Genomic DNA, 20,516 nt, shown 5'->3' with positions numbered 1-20,516 from the left:
ACTTTAAAATTAGGAGCCAGTGGTTGCATGCACTTGGGCTGGAAGACCGCAAGTTCCCGCCTAGAGCTGGCGTGTGCAAACTGCATTTTACACGGGATTGCTTCTCCAACGCAATGGAGGAGGAAATGAGCTTCTCCACACAGCTCGCGCTGAAAAGCGACGCGGTGAGGGAGTTAAGACCGCAGTTTGAGCCAGCGGCTGGAATTAATATGAACAGACACCTCGACACCCTCCACTTCAGGTGAAAGTGGGGGAGAAAAGTCCTCTACTTCAAATGATCGCTCTGTTGCAAAGCTACTTGCATCACTACAGTCAATATCCATTTAAGCGTCTCTGACAGCAGCTGTCAATCAATCCGTCACTGCGAGTCTCAGGATCACGCCGCACTCGCTCAGCCCCGCCCTAAGTTCGTCCCCCCTATCTCCGCTGTGATCTGCCCACTTTTCAGCATTTTTCAAATGTTGTCAGTGGGTGGAGTCAGGCTCTGAGCAGGGGTTTAGTTACACTTTAAATACTGTTTCTGTAAAATGGGTAATTATCAATTATGTCCAAAATTGTTATTTTATATTGTCTTTTTTATTATTATTATTATTATTATTATTATTATTATTATTCCTAGAAAACCTATTATATTTTGTTTTCTTTTGTTTTGTGTGAATATATTCACATGTTCATTGTAGTCTCATTTTAATGAATAGGTGGAGGGTAACGGTTGCTTCATGATTCTAGGGGGGTGAGATACAGTACGGAAATCATACTTAAATGTTAGTGATAGTGGAAAGGCATCATAAATTGTCGTAATTAATACTACTACTAATAATAATGTTTTATTTAAATAGCTTGTTTCTAATGTTCAAAGTTACTTCATAAAGACAAGGAATGACATAACAGATCAGAAAATTAAAATTCAACACAAATATGGAAACAAAAGCAATCAAACCACAGATCACTAGAAAAAAATGTCAAGTAAAGTGGTAAAATTATACAAGGCTTTAAGGCCAACTGGTTGACCAGTCATTCAGATAATCCATCAACTTTGCTGATTTTAAAGAATTTGTAGTTTAGCACTCCCCTCATTACAGTCAACATGATTTCGCCTTGTCTTCTGACCCGCAGATTTTTATGTCTGCCTGCTGGCTCATGGCACAAAGAGCATCACACATGCCAGCTCAAGTGAGCGCTAGAGCTCCTCACTATCAAAGGCGTCCGTGCCACAGTTTCCCAGCACCATATCAGTGTAATTTAGCAGTGATGTGCTGTCAACAGCAGTAGCACATTCCTCTCTCTGATGTTACATCCCTAAAAAAAGATCAGTTGGACTCTTCAATTAGCGCCTATGAAAAAAAGAGACAAAACGCAAGCCGGGTCTGAAGCAATCCAGAGCCTTTTTGAAGGCAGACTCTAATTATACATTCTGAAGGTTTAACAAAGCAAGTGCTTTGATTTCCCCTCCATGTAATTGTTACCAGATTGAACTCAAGTTTCTCGTTTCTGTTCTGTTGGAGGGAGGCCAGGCAAACGAGGCTATCATGCAGCCTAATCTCATTAGAGAGACGTTGATTCCAAGATGCATCCCTCCGCCGCGTATGTTTCTCATTGTGGCACGGGAGGCACTCGACCACATGTATTCTCCTCCTCCGGACTTAATATGTCTGATGTATGGAAGCAAGAACGCTTGGCTTCCTTCTCACAACTGCCGTGGCTTTATTCAAAACAAATGTCCCACTGTCACAAGAGCCTCGTTCAAGCACCGTCAGTCACAGGCATTCATTCCCCAGTGTCATTTTTGCTAGTCAGTGTCGATTGCTTGCAGCTTCTTTTAAGGAATGTTCCTGGCAGTTTTTTAATATGAACCTTTTGGCATTAGATCATTCAATATGCTTGAGTTATAAATAAATTATTTAAAAAATAAATAACGTTTTTTTTGTGGCATGTAGAAATAATTTAGTTCCTGTTTTCCAGTAACGAATGGTACCAGTCACTCTCCCACTGCACTGAATGGAGCTCCATCTCCACCCAATGGTTTCAGCAATGGGCCTTCATCATCATCATCATCCTCGTTGGCCAATCAACAGCTGCCACCAGCCTGTGGTGCAAGGCAGCTCAGCAAGCTCAAACGCTTTCTCACGACACTACAGCAGTTCGGCAATGACATCTCACCTGAGATAGGAGAACGAGTGCGTACCCTGGTGTTGGGGCTTGTGGTAAGTCCACAGTCAACTGTGTGGCACTTACTGGCTAAAATTCATCCTCTCTTGTGTATATGCATGTCATTGATCTTATTCTGAATGATTCATCCGTGCAAGTTTGATTTTTAAAGTTTCACTTTGCGTGAAATGACATTTGCAGGACTTCTGCAGTCATTTAAACAGCTTAACCCCACACTTGCAAGCTTGCATTCACCTGTATCTGAAATCTTAAATTCCAGTCAAAAACCAGTGAACTGAGCCAAGTCCCCGTCCTATATTTTTTTATTTTTTCATAATCAGTTTCACACAGATGTACACCACAATATGGAAGAAAATCATTACTTCCATTTCTTCACGACGTTAAAGGGTTAGTTCAGCCAGATAGCAAAATTATGTAATTAATAACTTACCCTCATGTTGTTTCAAACCCGTAAGACCTCCGTTTATCTTTGGAACACAGTTTAAGATATTTTAGATTTAGTCTGAGAGCTCTCAATTGAAGCTATGTGTACGGTATACTGTCCATGTCCAGAAAGGTAAGAAAAACATCATCAAAGTAGTCCATGTGACATCAGAGGGTTGGTTAGAATTTTTTGAAGCATCGAAAATACATTTTGGTCCAAAAATAGCAAAAACGACGACTTTATTCAGCATTGTCTTCTCTTCCGTGTCTGTTGTGACAGAGAGAGTTCAAAACAAAGCAGTCTGGATATCCAGTTCGCAAACAAATCATTCAGTTCACCAAATCGAACTGAATCGTTTTAAACGGTTCACATCTCTAATGCGCATTAATCCACAAATGACTTAAGCTGTTAACTTTTTTAATGTGGCTGACACTCCCTCTGAGTTCAAACAAACCAATATCCCAGAGTAATGCATGCACTCAAACAGTACACTGACTGAACTGCTGTGAAGAGAGAACTGAAGATGAACACCGAGCCGAGCCAGATAATGAACAATAGACTGACTCGTTCACGAGTCAAGAACCGTTTGCATCGGTTTTCGGATCACCAGTAGTTCTTTCGGACAGTTCGATTCAATAAACCGGTTGAAGAAAACGGTTCACCAGTTCTTTTGCGCTTAACGTAATGCCGTCATTTGCGATGATTGCCCTTGATTCAAGCCTTCGGTTTACCCGCGCTCATAACACTAGCACAGAATCAGTTCAGAATCAATCACCAAAAGAAGCAGTTCGGTTCAGGCGCTCTGTGTGTCAGTCTGCTTCACGCTGAATCACACATGTGCAGTATAATCAGCTCCTCTGTTCTCGAATCGGACGCGTCTGACAGAAACGGTTCTTGACTCGTGAATGAGTCATTATCTGGCTCGGCTCGGTGTTCATCTTCAGTTCTCTCTTCACAGCAGTTCAGTCAGTGTACAGTTTGAGTACATGAATTACTCCGGGATATTGGTTTGTTTGAACTCAGAGGGAGTGTCAGCCACATTAAAAAAGTTAACAGCTTAAGTCATTTGTGGATTAATGCGCATTAGAGATGTGAACCGTTTAAAACGATTCAGTTCGATTTGGTGAACTGAATGATTCGTTCGCGAACCGGATATCCAGACTGCTTTGTTTTGAACTCTCTCTCACAACAGACATGGAAGAGAAGACAATGCTGAATAAAGTATTTTTGGACCAAAATGTATTTTCGATGCTTCAAAAAGTTCTAACTGACCCTCTGATGTCACATGGACTACTCTGATGATGTTTTTCTCACCTTTCTGGACATGGACAGTATACCGTACACACAGCTTCAATGGAGGGACTGAGAGCTCTCGGACTAAATCTAAAATATATTAAACTGTGTTCCAAAGATAAACGGAGGTCTTACGGGTTTGAAACAACATGAGGGTAAGTTGTTAATTACATAATTTGCTATCTGGGTAAACTAACCCATTAAAGGGGGAAGGCAAGAATTTTATAACATAGTGTGAAGTGTATATTCTGACTCAGTGTATATTCTGACTCAGAAAAAAAACGGTTGTCTCTGCCAAGATACTAGTGTTTATTCTCTCCTGAAAAGTTAGCAGACTGTAGAAACTGATTTGCTTTGCTTTCTTGCCACCAAAAAGGTCTTGATACCAAATCTTGTTTGGCTTTCATCATAGAAAATAAAGGCTTGTCCAACAACAATAAATCAAATAGAACACATCTGTAGCTAAGTATAGCAACATAACTGAAAAAAAAACAATCCACTTGACAAGATGTGCACCATAAGCTGTACCACAGCAGTGTTTTCGTTAATATGTAGTTATGGAATAAACAATGGCGAAATAGCAGCCTGTACTAGAGGAGGGCTGCTTTAATTAGCCATTCCAAAGGAAAGCTCTTTTTTTAAAGCATGTATTTGTTTATTTTTTGCTGTGTCTACATGCACAGGCTTCCTTGTGTCCCCTTGGCTTCCGTGGCTCTTTTTAATTCGCTCCCCACTCTGCCTTATTGAAAAGAGTGACACACTTAATTAGCGCCGCGGATGCTGGAGAAAAGCTCAGGAGGCTTTCTGGCTGTCAAAACAGGCCGCTGCAATCTGGCCGAACAGATGTAAGCCTAATGTTACAAAATTCAGGTTTGGGAAATGAGGGGAGAAAAAAAGCCTGTGTATTTTTCTCAAATGTACGACTCCTTGCTCTCTTTCCAGTCTTTCCTTCTGCTAGCTCTCTTGGAAATAACATGTAGAAATTGAAAATAGTGTCCTATCAGTATGTTAAAAGATAATAGAGCAGAGAGCAGGAAAGATTGAAATTAGTCATTTCTCTTTTTACACTGCTGAGTTTAACAGTGGTAAGATATATATCAGTTCGGTAGGGAATACGTTTTTTTAAAGTTGGATACCTTCTGTGTGCGTTATGATGTTTTAGCCATGTTTTATCTCGCAGAGCAAGATGTGCAGTGATGCTGCATCTGTAGTTTTGTCTGCATACATGTTTGTGCATGTGTTTGTTGACGCAATGGTGATTCGGTCAGTGCATGCACATGTAAAAGCCTCCAGATCAAACTTCCCCTTACGAGGCCTATCACCACAGCCATCCATATGCCTCCCATTACAGTCTTTAAATCATTCAATCTTCAGCAGGATATAGTTTTGCCTCCAATAAGTAAGTAATATTGTCACATAATGTTTTCCACATGTATTCATGTCTTTTTTCTTCTCTCCCTGCAGAACTCCACTCTAACCATTGAGGAATTCCACTCCAAACTGCAAGAAGCGACCAACTTCCCACTCCGACCTTTTGTCATCCCCTTTTTGAAGGTATTGCACAAGCAATCTGGAAAACATTTATAAACAACTGAGGCACAGATGTACATATTTCTCCCAGCTTTCGATTTTTTTCACCCCTCACTTTTAAATGGCCTAAATGAAAAGATGGTTTCCTCATGAGCAAAGAGGCATCAGGTTTCTTGATCACTGGGATATTTTTTAATTTCTCTTTGGTGTAATGATGGGAACGTATATTAATCAGTGTAACAGCACCATACGGGCCTGTCCCACTACACAGTGTCTCTATTTATTCATGTGTGCCGATGGACACCCTTGTTCAGCCATCGCTATTCACACACGCCGAATTTTGGAGGGCAGGGCACATCTGAAACCATTACCACAGTAAGACAACCTGTTGTCTGGGAGAATATCAACCTTTGCCCTCTCTGCTCCCCATTTGTCACTGCAGCTCTTATTTCATTACAGTTAAATGTGTCTCCGGGCCTGTTTATGTTGGAGCACTTAACACGAACCATTCAAATAAACACTCTGCATATTATTCTTTCGACCAAGGGAAGTATTTGAGTTACACATACCATACTTTTGTATCACATTATTGTGTTCAAGATTAAAATGATTGTAGCCTGCAGAGTGTATGTATAATTTGTTAATTTATGACATATGTAACAAATAGACATCAGCGCCTGATAGAGATTAAATTCCCCTGAGCATATGGTGACTGCTGTATCCATCCACCCTCAATTGTTAGCCATTCGTTTTAATCTGCTTGTAAGCGACAGCTATTATGCACGGCGCTCCAACCTACCCGTTCCTCCCCCTCTTTATCTAACCTTCACCCCCTTCCCCGTTTCCCATCTTTCTCGTGCACTTTGCTTTCTTCTGTCTTCCTTTCCATAATAATGAAATAAGCGACCAGTGGAGATGGATCAAATCTGTGTTGTTTACTCCATTAGATGATGATGAAAAGGGATCTGTCCGTTTGATGTGGTCTCCGTTCGAAGGCATTTCATCTTGTCCACTGCTTGTACTGGGCGCCTCTGTCATAAAGAAATTGGACCCATTAGGGGTTGCGCCCGGTCACTGACGGATGCAGAGAAGCATACAGGGACACTTCCCTGAGTCGCTCACTCTCGCACAGCTATGCCATATGGTTACCGTATCATCCAGTCAGGAGGGGTGATGCAAAGATGCAACTTGTGTTTTTTTTGTTTTGTTTTTTCTCGCTCCTTTCTCTCTCGTCTAATTTTAGTGGTTTTTCTCAAAGGAGCCTTTAATGACAAATACCATATGGCTGTGGGAACAGGGGCTTTTATAAGTGTGCAGAAGCGCAGCTGCAACAATGTGCATTAGCAGCAATTTTTCATTAGGCTAATGTTGTCTAGCGACCCTCCCGTCAGAGTTGGGTTTTGTGGGGGAAGTGTTTACAGGAAGGGCAGCGTGCATCACACTAATGATGTAATCCAAATTCGACACCAGCTGACGGCCTTTGTGCTGATGGCTTTTGTTTATGATATCTCTAAATGGATTCCTCGTCAGATAAATTTTTAATATTTAGCCGCCGTTTCATTCAGCAGGCTCCATAAAGCCTGTAAGCACATGTGTTCCTCTGCGGCTCTGTGCCTCATTGCTCAGAGATGTTCTCAGCGTGACACAGGCGGCGCTTCACTAGCTAGCAGTGCAGAGGAAGTGAGGATTACATATACGTGGCAAACTGCTTTGCGGCTTGTGTTTGATATGCTGGTTTCCAACTAATTGTGTGCTAATGGACCACACAGGAGCTGAAGAACACACTTAGGAAAAAATCGAAGAAAATGTAAAATCACTGCATTTTTATAAACTTGTGGGATTTAATAAAAACATTGATAATGATAAACAATAAAACTGCAAACTACTGTTCCAACTTTTATTTATGAATAAGCTTTTCTCATTAATTATCTTGAAATACACTGCAAGAATGACTTTCTTCCACAGTATTTCGCCTTGTTTTCCAGTAAATAAAATGTCTAAACATTCTTAAAACAAGATAAATTAAGATTGAAAGGAAATTAAGTGAGTTTAAACGAGACATCAGCCAATGGAGTGAAAACAAAACTTAGTTCTAAGAGAAAATCATTTTTGTATTGTACATGTTGTATGTGAACTGTTACTAACTATGAGGACCTCCATTTAATGAAAATCTGAGGTCACTGAGGGTCAAAGCAATTTCACTGGCTTCTGGTAATTATCATCATAAACTACTAACAGACCATTACATCATACAGCTGGTGCCCAGGCGCTCTTTCATAAACAATCTCCATCATCATCATAAAAATTTATCAGAGTAACTTTTATTTATTTTTTTTATATATTTTACTGTTCTGATTTTTGCCATTTAATCTCCATTATAACTGCCAGCCAAATTTTGGCCACATTTTCTTTAAAGTCTATGCTTTCGTTGTACTTCGTTCAATATTCAATCAACACACTGCTCCTAATTTTATCCATTACATCACTGAAAAGGCGCACAGTGGGAGTACAATGAAGAATATTCCAGAGCTGAAAGGATGTTTGATTATAGTCTTAGATCAGAATCACAGGGTATAGAGAAAGAAAGAAAGAAAACAGAAATGAAGAAAGCACAGAAAGAGAAAATAGACATCATCCTCCAACTAACACCTTGTGCTGTTTAGATGCTGCAATAGTACAACAATCCCTGGATGGGGGATTCACAAAAACCTTTCATCCGCCGTGAAAATGCTCCTCAGTGTATCTTTGAAGTGGCAAGGCCTCCAAGTGCTTTCGGAGAAAGCCAAGCCAACTAGTATTCACGATGGAGATGCAGAGGAAATGAGACCGAAAGCAAACGCCCCTACCCCACCACCCTTCCCCACCCCTCAAAACCTTCTTCTTTGAAGATGTCACTTTCTATGTTGACCATGATTGCTCATATCAAGGGCCCAGGGCACTAATGCATGTTTCAGGTCACAATAGAGTGCTGCTCGAAACACCACGAGTGTCTTTATTTTGGAAGAATGTACCTGTAATGATAATAATGAGTAAACAAAAAACGGTGTTTAGAGCCTCTGGCTATGTACAGCTTCATAGTGCTGCATCTGCTCAACACATCCTGACCGCTATCTCCCCCTACAGGCCAACCTGCCGCTACTGCAGAGGGAGCTGGTGCACTGTGCACGACTGGCCAAGCAGAACCCGGCTCAGTATCTCGCCCAACATGAGCAACTCCTGCTTGACACAAGCACCACGTCACCTCTCGACTCGTCGGAACTCTTGATGGATGTCAATGAGAATGGCAAGAGAAGAACGCCTGACAGGTGAGCCGAACTGTAAATGAACATTATCATCAATCAGTCATGTAGTTTTGTAGGTTTTCAAACAATCACACTATTTTTTCACCTGCCCACTCACACAAAAATATAACATTTAATTTGCTTTGAGACAAAAATACCAATTATTTATTGTTTTCTATCATTTACAATTATAAATTAATTCATAATAAATTAATAGATTTCAAATTTTATTTACTATGATGTTTTCTGTACAAAAAGACAGCAAATTTTCAACAAGCTAATTTATGTGTCCAAGGCTATCACAAGTCATTCTGAAAGTTTTCTCACCAATTTAAATGAGTAGAATTTAAAGCAATGTTCAATTTATCACAAAACCAAATGTTTTAATTTGCAAGGTATAAAAACGCATAATCAGTGGAAGGAAGTTGTAATGAAAATTAAACTTACTCCAAGAGCTCATGGTAATACATTTTTAAAGGGGGATTTGTCGATACATTTTTATTTGAGCATTAATTTGTTAGCAAATGGGCTTTAGGAACCCACATACAACTATAGATTAGGAATACATGCTTGTAAAACAGCTAGAGGGCTGCAGAAATGTTGCAGCAGGTTATGAATGTCTATATTGTCATGCATCATTTGGATTCTCATGCCCTTATGGAACAGATCCAGGAACCAGACACATCTGGAGAATGCAGGTAGATTCTTTGGAGGCTTCCTGTTGAGATGAACATGAGTGAGAAGTCACACTATAAAACTAGAGAGGCTACATGTCTGTTGTGGTCTGAGAGAAAACATATAAAAGCTTTTATATATAAGTTCACTCCCAGGAGCGCAGAATGATTTCCTCTTTTCAGTGAGGAAATATAATTTTTAATGTGCTATCTTATATGAATACATATCAGCTCAGGTCCCCATGGTTATTAGAGAAGAATATACAGCTCTCTATTTTTCTCTTTCTATCTTTCATTTTTTTATGTAATACCTGCATTTTGTGTGAGCTCTAATGTATTGCTAGGTGAGCCTGGGGACATGGTTGATAACACATACAGATGAGACTCAGCTCGGATACGGCTGGCTAAGCGCTTCTGTTTCTGCTTAGCTCGGCTCAGCTCGACTCAACTCTCTGCGCTCAGAATGAGGAGGTGCAAGAGAGAGAGAAAGCAATATTGGAATTTGAAAGGGAGCAATGCTGTCCTTAATCACAGAGCACAATGTACGGTCACTTCAGTCTGATTAATATCAAAGGAATCAGGAAACTGCGGATACGGAGAGAAGCGCACCCCACAATGCCTTCTTATTACGACTCTCCTCATTTAGAAGAGAAATGTGTGCTGAATAAAATATTCCATTGTGCTGCATGACCCCTATATATTTGAAAAACAAAAAAGGGTGAATTCCCATTGAAATGAGGTTCAGATTCAGTTCACAGCTTTCAATGATCCCCACAAGAGTCTCGTAAACTAAGGTAATTTAAGACGTAACTAAGAATTTCAAATGCTTACACACAAGGACTGTCAATTAGATCTTCCTTGTAAAAAAAAAAAAAAAAAAAAAAGGTTTGGCCTCTGTCAGATTTTTTATGTATTTAAATGAAGTCTCTTATATTTGATAAATGTTAATGAAGTTAATGAAGACTAGATATAATTAGAATAGGTATTCAAATGTGTGAGACTGGAGTAAAATAAAGGCATCTGTGTTTTGGAGGTTTGGGTGGAGGAGAGAGGTGGGTTTGAGGAGCATATGGACGGTGATGGATGCACATTAGCAGCTCATAAAAGCAGTTCATTATTTTTCAGAGGTAACTGAGGGACAACCGCCTCACAACACACACACAGTGACTCACATGAGTACCAGCATCTGTGAACACCTGGACCCGTGACACATGAAAGTGAAGGGCAGAGCAATGTGAAAGCCCTAGGGATTAGGTGCTGTGAGTGAGTCCTGTAAGTGCACATCTCTTAGGGTCCTTGTGTGCTCTGTCAAGACCACTTTTTACTGACAACAAAGTACTTGATGGAGACATAGAAGCTGCTTTTCTACTTAGCACATTAGATGATAGACTCTTATTGCCTTTCACATTCTCCCTCAATCCACAGCGGAGGACAGTACATTACATCAGTGAACACTCAGAATTTTCCATCCAGTTTTGTTATCAGCAAAGAAACATGCATAAATAAAGATTTTGCTGTCTCCAGCCTGTTTCCATCCAAATGGCCTTTTACTCATAAAATAGGTGTGCATAATGTCATCCCTAAAAAAAACGAAATGTCACAAAAATGTTATTTGTTCTTGACAAAAAGTGTTTCCAAATTTTTGCAACATTTGAAGTATCAATATAGAATTTACGAATTAAATTTAAATGGAAAAAGATTGTGTCGACACTTGAGAAATTTTATAGATAAATTGCATTTCCATCAGCTATATCAAATATAACATTTTCTTTGGATGGAAACCTGGCTAGCAGTTGTATAAACAGTCTAACAATCTATCAATCTATTGTTCTGTTTATTGCTGTCTCTGCCTATCTGTCTATCTATCTATCTATCTATCTATCTATCTATCTATCTATCTATCTATCTATCTATCTATCTATCTATCTATCTATCTATCTATCATAACATTTACTCCTGTGTTGCGTTCTTACACTTCTGTTCCTTCCTTCCTGTTCCTCACTCTGGATTCTTCTGTCTCTCTCCAGAACCAAAGAGAACGGCTTTGAGCGGGAGCCAATCCATCCTGAGCACCCCAACAAGAGGCCTTGCACTATAAGCCCTGGCCAGCGCTTCAGCCCCTCCAATGGGATCTCCTACCAGCCCAATGGCCTGCCGCACCCCACCCCGCCCCCTCCACAGCACTACCGTCTGGACGACATGGCCGTGGCACAGCACTATAGAGATTCCTACCGCCACCCCAACCACCGCGAGCTCCGCGACCGCCCTCGACCACTGGGTAAGAGAGGGCAGATTACAGTAGCATCTGGGGACAGTCATTTATAAGAGCTTCACTGTGCTGTGAAAGATTGTTAGAGTATGAAGACATGCTATATAAGCCGCCTTTGCCACGGCTGCAGTCACCAATTCCTCCAATGCTCAAAAATTGTGAATAACATTTTGATGCAAGATCCCTATACATTTTGAGGGTAAAAACAAGTTTTAAATAAAATGAGTCTCAAATTCAGTTCATATCCTATCCTTTAATAGACCCCAGAAACATAGAGTGTCAGAGTAAAAAGTGAAAGGGTACTTGCTTAATTAAATAAGTAGTAATAAATTGTAAATTAAATTAATGATAATTAAAATAACAAAAACAAACAAATAATATATAGATGTGTGTGTGTAAAACTTTTAATACATTTCTCAGATTATTTTGAGAAAATAAAAGCAAAAAAAGCCTCATTCTCCGTGGCTGAGTTTGCCAATGCTGCAAATCCTCAAAAGTCTACTGCATGCCACTCAGACTCGTAGAAGTAAAACCAGACGGGGCTTAGTTGGATCAGGAACATAAACTCCTTTAAAAATGATTTGAGGTTTACATAAAACCAACTTTCCATATCGGGTTTAAATGTGCTAAAAATAAGCATGTTAGCCAGTGATATATGCATGAGATATGTATAAGCGTGGCAGCTCTGGTGCGGCGTGGAGAGAGTGTGCCCGCAGGCTGCACAGGAGAGCGGAGTGAGGGATGAGAGCATGTGAGGAATGAAGAGAGTGTGAGCGATGGAGGATGTCAGGAAGCGGGTGAGCTATGGCTGTGAAACAGACGGGCATGACATGCTGCTGAGGGCAAGCAAGAGAAATGGAAAACCGAGGCCCAAATAGTAACACGTTTAACACTCACTCTCTCTCTTTCTCTCATTCTGTGTCAGGGATGCACGGCAGCACTCGCCCGGATGAAGTCATAGATCACAGACTCACAGACAGAGAATGGGCAGAAGAGTGGAAGCACCTTGACCATGTAAGAAAAGTAATAACATTTTTTATTACTATCCAAAGTGTGTGTGTGTGTGTGTGTGTGTGTGAGAGAGAGAGAGAGAGAGAGAGAGAGAGAGAGTGAATACGACACAAGAAGTGTGTTTGCTGGTATGTTTCTGTGTTTGCATGTGTTTTTTTTAATTTACCATTCTTCTAAACAACAAGATTATATTGAGCTCAACTGGAGATTTTAGCTTCACGTCTCCTGTATCTCAGATATTTGTGTGAGATACCAAAGTCTACAATCATAAATGAAAGATTTTAATATGAATCCAAAGATTTCTTTCAAAGTCTTCCAAAATATCTATATTCATTTGGACAATTTTTGTCTAATATGTTTTAGGAGAAAAATCTGTTATTATTTAAGTTGTAAGTCTCCTCAGCTATAAAAGAGCAACCTCAGAGCATGGACGTTTTTGTCAGGGGTTGGCATTAGTTCTTCAGTGACTGCAAACATATAGAGGAGTAAGTTAACATTCAGTGTAAGCCTTTAACATTGTGTTTTTTATATCTAAATTGGTCATTTCTATTTAGAGCAGATGTTGTATTGGTAACACACTGCCTGTATCTCCTCCGCAGCTCCTGAACTGCATTATGGATATGGTGGAGAAGACACGGCGCTCTCTGACAGTGTTGCGTAGGTGCCAGGAGGCTGACCGGGAGGAGCTCAACTACTGGATCCGTCGTTACAGTGATGCTGAAGATATTAAAAAGACAAGCAGCTCCAGCAGCAGTCAGTCCAGACAGCAGAGCCCCGCCAGTCAAGAAAGTAATGCTTTAGGTAACACTTATTCAGCACAAGAAGGTGTCTACATCACCTAAATGGCCTCATGTTCTATTTTGTTCATCTGTTTGTATATAAGTTTGATATATTTGATTTTATCAAATTTAGTCAATTGTCCTGATGATAATTTAATGATCTATCATTTATTTTGACAGGTAAATGGTTGTACCATGTATTGAGTTCATTGGAAATGAAGTTTCCTTTCTTCTCTCTCTCTTCCAGACATCCATCGGGAGCTCCTTCACAGACCTGTGTCTGGATATGTACCTGAAGAAATCTGGAAGAAAGCCGGTTAGCATGCTCTCTTTCTTATTATTTTTTTTAAACATGTACACACACTCACATGGAAAATCAAAGATAACTTATTCAGACAGCTCTTTCAAAGCCTGTCTGTAATTTAAAAGCTCTCTGAAATTCAATCAGTCAGTCAGTTAGTTATTTGTAAGCAGAACAGTCAGGTGGGAACCTGGTCGGTGTCACACCAAACTCTGGTGTGATCTCGACATAACCATTGTTTTCCTGAGATCACGGTTGATCTTGTGAAAAATCTGGGGGGTTTTTTTTCTCTAAATGCACAAGAGACTATGTACATATAATAGAAGTTGAAACACTATGCAAAAAAGAAATGCACAAGGTGCCCGCAGAACAAATATTAATAACTCAGTAAAAACTAATTAATAAATACATTCATATTTCTAAATAAATAATATTATAATAAATAAACAGGAACTACTGGAGTTGTTTAATAAAAATATTTAATTGAAAAATAAGATTTTATTAAAAATAAAATCTTTCAAGGGCAAAAATAAGATTTAGTTATCATGCATTAAATGCAGATAACCATTATTCACAAACCAATATTAACTTAAAATGTTTAGAAGCTGATAAAACACTTGGAAGGTTTAGTGAGTTTCAACATTTTTGTTGTGCTGTTTTGTTTTGTGGCATTTTGTTTGCCTCCTGTACTGTAATGTTCCCTGAGTCGTGTTTTGGGCAGTTCAGTGACTGGCTTCACTGGAAGCACCTCTACACATTCCAACAGTGATGTCAGATCATAAAGCTCCTTTATTGCTCTGGCTGAACAGGACACTTAAGTGCTCCCAGCCTTTACATCACTTCAGCACTACTGCCATTAGCTGTGCTCTCCACGACACTCTGTTTTATCACAGCAGAGGAGCTGGTTATAAGATGGATAAAGATATTAAAAAGGCTTTGTTTAAAGAGCAGTTGATCTGTGTAAAATATGACAAGTGATGGATTCTGTAATAGCAGATTGTTTACCTTGGCCTCAGCACTCTAATAGACAACAGACGCATCTGCTAAAGCGGTTTGTCTTTGCTGTGTGGTCTTACCAAAGGCTCTATAACAGTGAACAAAACTTACCATGAAAGTTACAAAAGACTGCTCATTTCAGCTAATACATTGCCTTCGCATCACAAAAGGTGATAGTAACACCCTAAAAAATGAGCACAGATTGAAATTCCATCTGCAGTAAAATGTATCAGGAAATGTGGTTAATTTTCTGTGACCTCAGCCAATCAAGAGGACGACTTTGTGCACCAAACCACCATGGTTTCATAATTCTGTCCAGTCTTGATGAAAGTGTCCCTGGCTGTACAACCCTTCATATTTAAGACTGGGGAGGAGGGTCTGTACAACTGCAGCCATCCATTTCTGCAGAACAAGAGACTACCTTGACAGTTTAGTCGATTAAAACTCGTTGAGAACAGAATGCCTTTTTCTTAACCATTGTATGTACAGTATTGTATGCCCCTAGTGATGGTTACACATCCCAAGCTAAAAGTGTTTAAGAGTCAGAACTGCCTTAAAGAGGTCTTCACAGTTGCCACAGTGTAGTAAGGGGGGAATGTTTTTTTTAAATATATATTGTGTACAGTAGGTGATGAATATTCAAGCCCTTTCTCGCACAGTGCAATGTCCTGATCTGCATGGTCCTTTGAGGGTGCAATTGAAATGCATAATTTAAATATAAATTGCCCGATTTGCAAATGCAATTAGTCAAGCTGCAGCCTTGAACAATGAAAACAAACAAGCCCAAAAACATTGTCTGCTCTTGAGATGAGTTTTTCTGCCAGAAGTATTTACAGTTAATGGGATAACAATGTAAAAGTTCAAGTTCAAGGAAATACATTTATACTTCAGAAGGAAAAAATATCAAAGATTACCTGTAATCTGCCTTGTCTTTGGTTTGAGGCAAAACAAAAGCACTTTTTCTTGTTTATTTGTGTTCAGCAAACACAGAAAGTCATCTGAGCCCATTCAAATAAAAATGGATGTTTCTAATTAATCCCCAGATTCATCTCTCAGCTGCTTTTGAACAAAACAAACCAAATGGATCAATTCAACAACATAAAAATAAATTGCAAAATAATTAGCTGTTGAGTTACTTGAATTTAATTAAAATGTCAGATACTATTGTTGAGTGATTGTTTGTATATATATATATATATATAAAGAGAGACAAATCTTTACAGCAGACAGTAAGAAGTTGTGGCCTAGTGGTTAGAGAGTTTGACTCTTAACCCTAGAGTTGTGGGTTTGAGTCTCGGGCCGGCAATAACACGACTTAGGTGCCTTTGAGCAAGGCACCGAACCCTGAACTGCTCCCTGGGTGCTGCAGCATAAATGGCTGCCCACTGCTCTGTGTGTGTGTGTTCACTGCTGTGTGTGTGCACTTTGGATGGGTTAAATGCAGAGCACGACTTCTGAGTAGGGGTCACCATACTTGGCTGAATGTCACTTCACTTTGTAATGTTTTTATCTAGTTGGCAGAGCTGCAGGTTATATGTTATGTTAACATCAGTTATTCTCTCTGAACTATTTGCTGGGTTTCTGTTGCTGTGCTCTGAACACGTAAAAGCACTGTGCTCTTTCTTTCAGAAGAGGCTGTGAATGAGGTGAAGAGGCAGGCCATGTCTGAGTTGCAGAAAGCTGTGTCAGAGGCCGAGCGCAAGGCCCACGAGATGATCAGCACTGAGCGAGCCAAGATGGAGCGCACGGTGGCAGAGGCCAAGAGACAAGCGGCAGAGGACGCGCTGTCAGTCATTAACCAGCAGGAGGACTCTAGTGAGGTAACAGCTTGGATGCCTACTGCCACATTCTTATTATTATATTAGGGAACAGCTGCAGCATTCACATACTGTACAATGATTCATGGGGGTGGTGATATATTCCATAATTTATTATATTTTGCATAATATATTATCTTTGGGATTTTCTTTTTTTCATGTAATATGTAGATGCCTGATTTACTTGGCTGGGCTGTTTTATTTCCATAGCTTACATCCGATCTCCTCAGTATGGAAATCTTTTGGAAAACATAGAGATCAAATGAAAAGCACAGGGGGAAGATAAAGTGTGTCCCAGATAATTTCTCATGCAGCCCAGTGTCACGCAGAGCCGAGGAATATAATATTGCATTTATCACCTCAGGCAGAGCAGAGCTTTTTCTCCTCTAAATGAAACATGTGGACAGTTAAGGTGGTACTGATTTGGATGAGAGAAATTGGGAAGGGAGCGCCGAGTGTCTGCGCACAGCGGGGGTACAGCTCGTTTAATCAGTTAGCAGAGAAAGGCAGCACGCATCCGAGTTTAATTGCACAAACCATGTTTATGCACGTCCCCCTGGAGGATTGAATCAGTAGCTTTTTATAACTTTAGCTTCTAGTCTCTGAGACGCATTTGAGACTTTTTGATAATTGCAGAGACAAACAAAAAAGAGGTCACAGTGGTCTGTGTGATCTTTAACCGTTTTGTAGTTAACCTGTTACAAATGTGTACTCACGTAGCGCCATGTGGAACTGGGTAAAATGACTGCATTTTTCCCTAGCTAGCTCATCATTTCCATGTTTTCAAAGCAGGCAGATCCAAAGAAAAATAAAGCAGAATTCTCTATTTAGACTTAAACTCAAATGGGAAATGTTTTCTGCAAATGAGCCGAGACTTGCACTGTTTTTTTCTAAAAGGTCTATGCATTTATTATTTCCTTATTTTAAATATATTACAGCTTAATCCTCCTCCTCCCTCTTTCCTGTGCAGAGCTGCTGGAATTGCGGGCGCAAGGCGAGCGAGACCTGCAGTGGCTGCAACACGGCACGTTACTGTGGTTCCTTCTGCCAGCACAAGGACTGGGAAAAGCACCACCATGTATGTGGCCAGACTCTGCAGGCTCAGCAGCAGGGCGAGACCCCTGCCACCGTCAGCTCCACGGCCACCCCCAGCAGCGGCGCCGGCAGCCCCGTGGAATCTGTCGCTACTCCTCGCTCAGCCACGCCCGGCACACCCTCCACCATAGAGTCCACGCCGCGCTAGAGCCCCGAGCGGGCCATTCTAGATGCCTCAGCCAACCAGGGACTGATTTACCTGCCTCACTCGCTCCAAAATGCTAAATCTAGCACACTAACAAAGAGAGAAAACTGTATTTAGGGCGATCACCCACAGGAGGTCCATTTCGGGTCATATTGACTTGCCATGATAGAGAACGCAAAGATATTCTTTGTTTGAAATTCTCATTGTTCTTTATTGTTACTACAGCTATTATCGATTACTGTTGATAATGTCTTTTATTGTTGTTATGGCTCTCTTACATTCTTGTAAATAAGAAGACAAATGAAGTAGACAGCCAGGACCTCTCGATGAGTATATTTGACCTCCCCTTCGTTCCGTTTGTTTGTCTGTTTTTTTTTTCCCCTCCTTCATTCCGTTCTTAAAGCTCTTTATCCAGTAGCTGGGATATGAAACTTTTTGACCTCATTAAAAGACACTTTAAATGACAAAAACCAAGGAAATACTTCATAGCTGATGAAAGCAAAGACTAAGAATATTATCAAGACAAAAAGACATGCCATGGACGGCATCTGTGTTGGACGTGGTGGAGTAGACGGCGGATGGCGTTTCTGGCTCGCGCACTGAACTCTGCAGATGTGCAGCAGATTGTGAAGGAACGCAGATATTCGTCCATCTTCTGCAAGATAATATCCAGGTCAATGGTCTGAGAAATAAAAAGCTGTTTCACTGAGGAATGTAGGGGCGAGGAGGGCCGTTGATGCTGGATGTTGAGTACCGCATGGCGTAATGAAGGATGCGCTCTGAGCCCTGATCCCAAATGAACTCCCATCTGCTCCCAAAACAGGAAGTGAAGTCATGGGCCCACCAGAGCAGGACTGTCAGAACCTCACTGTGACAGCCGCTGGGAAACAAAGGGCTGAGAAATTACCCAGCAATCCCAGGCTTTTGGAGCCAGCCCAGAGCTCTCTCCTATCCTCGAATCCCATCATCAGTCCTCGTTCTGATTCTTTTTGCCCTTCTAGATCTCATCGTGTTAAACACTTGTGTCCTGTGCCGTCTCCAATGGTTATTTATTGTACATGTGCTGGACAATTTTGATGAAGCATTAATAGTTTAAACCACGATCACAACTTTTCAGTCTTTCTAGGTGCAAAAAGGAAGAACTTATTTTCTCTTTTTTTCTCTCTCTCTCTCTCTGGCAAGCTGCTTTTCTATTCGTATGTGTTTGTGCTAGTCCCCTTGTAATTCTCTAAGAAGAAAAAACACTTTTCCCATTGTCCTCGAAAGACAGACGTTATCTCTCAGAGCTGCTACTTCAGTCTCATTCAGATGTTTTTCTGAGAACTAGCATGTTACATGGAATGCTAACATAAATGTTTTTGTACATGGGACGTACATAAATGTATTTGCACTGTCACAGTTTCTCTCAGCATGCTTCTTTTGGCAGTTTTATTTTCCAAATGGAGCCTCACTTCATAGGTTATCTTTGGAGTGCTTCGTTACTTATCTATGATTTTCTTTCCTTGTAAAAAAGTTTAGAAAATCTATTGGGAAAAAAGAGAAAAAAGAAAACAGAAGTATCACAATCTGCTTTTGTTAAGATTTTTTTCTAAACATTTTGCTTTGGATAGTTAAGGACAGTGCATGCATTTGCATACTGAACGCTATGGTGTGTGTTGTTTTTTGTTTTCTACAAAAAAAAGGAAAAATAAAAAAATAGAAAATACACTAAGAAACTAACTTTCCAAAAGCAGAGGTGGAAACAGACAGCTTTAACACTGCAGAGCACCAGGATACACAGTATTACAGAAAAATTAACATGGAAGACAGCCAAAGACAGACATGAAGGACCAAAACATGATTTTATCCAAGATTTAAACATGACAAAAGAGACATTCTTTTTTTCTCAACATGTTTTTCAGGGGAAGCCACATTGAGCAATGTTTCCATTCGAAAACCTTTAACTCTCCCCTGTCCAGAGCCAAGACCAGCCCTGTTCAGCTCGTAGGGAGGATGAGTCACTCCAAACCATGTAGCAGTTCCTAAGGAAAGAGGGTTTCACGTGTGGATGATGCAGTCTGAATGATTGAGCAATAATCAAACAGGTGGATCCCATATGTAGATCCTGCAGGGTGAGGTTTCACAACCGTTTCATTGTCATCGTTTTTCCTAACGTATCATTCCTAGAAAACGGATTTGTCATGAGAACGTCCCTCCACAAGGCAACCAGCCCAACCGAACCAAAGCTATTCTCATTCATGAATGGCGCATAACCAAACCTTCAAGTGTTTCAGCTCAAGATAAAAACCATGCGAGAATCTAAAACTAAACAACCTCGTCAATGGCTTAAAAGGAAGAGGGGTCTAAATGGGCACTTAACTGCACTCTGACGGCTCACGTCCCCCAAACCATGGTGCTAAACTCTGTGCATTTGAGGAGTGGCTGGCTCTGGATGCACTTCAGGCATGCTATGGTTAAATAATCAAAAAAAAAAAACAAAGGTGTAAGACACCTGTCCGCATCTCCAGAGATCGTGCCAGATAAGCTGTCTTGAAACACTAGTGTACTATTTTTTTTAAATACATATAGGTAGTGTAGTGAGTTCGATCAGGGTGACCTGAATAAAATAAGCACGGATGAAGCGTTAAATAACTCCTTCTCCTTCCCAGTCTAGTACGTCTGTTTTGCTACAACCTTTTTTTCCTCTGTGGCAAAAAGTCTCACTCTACCTCTGACAGCACGTTAGGAGCACC

The 20,516-nt window shown here is 40.4% G+C and overlaps 1 protein-coding gene across 4 annotated transcripts in view; it reads left to right on the top strand.

The window, feature by feature from the left end:
* LOC132104334 (protein CBFA2T1-like) overlaps nucleotides 1–20,242 on the top strand; it is a 61,796-nt gene extending 41,554 nt beyond the window's left edge. For 2 of the 4 annotated variants that reach the window (XM_059509735.1, XM_059509739.1), the window contains exons 3-11: nucleotides 1,963–2,204; nucleotides 5,351–5,440; nucleotides 8,540–8,721; nucleotides 11,399–11,649; nucleotides 12,566–12,663; nucleotides 13,251–13,452; nucleotides 13,678–13,746; nucleotides 16,357–16,547; nucleotides 17,515–20,242. In XM_059509735.1, the coding sequence (XP_059365718.1) occupies nucleotides 1,963–2,204; nucleotides 5,351–5,440; nucleotides 8,540–8,721; nucleotides 11,399–11,649; nucleotides 12,566–12,663; nucleotides 13,251–13,452; nucleotides 13,678–13,746; nucleotides 16,357–16,547; nucleotides 17,515–17,787 (1,598 nt within the window). In that variant the 3' untranslated portion in view covers nucleotides 17,788–20,242. The remainder of the gene's footprint in view (nucleotides 1–1,962; nucleotides 2,205–5,350; nucleotides 5,441–8,539; nucleotides 8,722–11,398; nucleotides 11,650–12,565; nucleotides 12,664–13,250; nucleotides 13,453–13,677; nucleotides 13,747–16,356; nucleotides 16,548–17,514) is intronic. The other 2 variants (XM_059509738.1, XM_059509737.1) reach the window with 2 other exon arrangements.
* Nucleotides 20,243–20,516: the final 274 nt, after the last annotated feature.

This window comes from Carassius carassius, chromosome 25 (assembly GCF_963082965.1).
Source record: "Carassius carassius chromosome 25, fCarCar2.1, whole genome shotgun sequence".
Taxonomy (NCBI): domain Eukaryota; kingdom Metazoa; phylum Chordata; class Actinopteri; order Cypriniformes; family Cyprinidae; genus Carassius; species Carassius carassius.
Note: the sequence above shows the minus strand (reverse complement) of the source record. Positions and strands in the feature narration are given on the sequence as shown.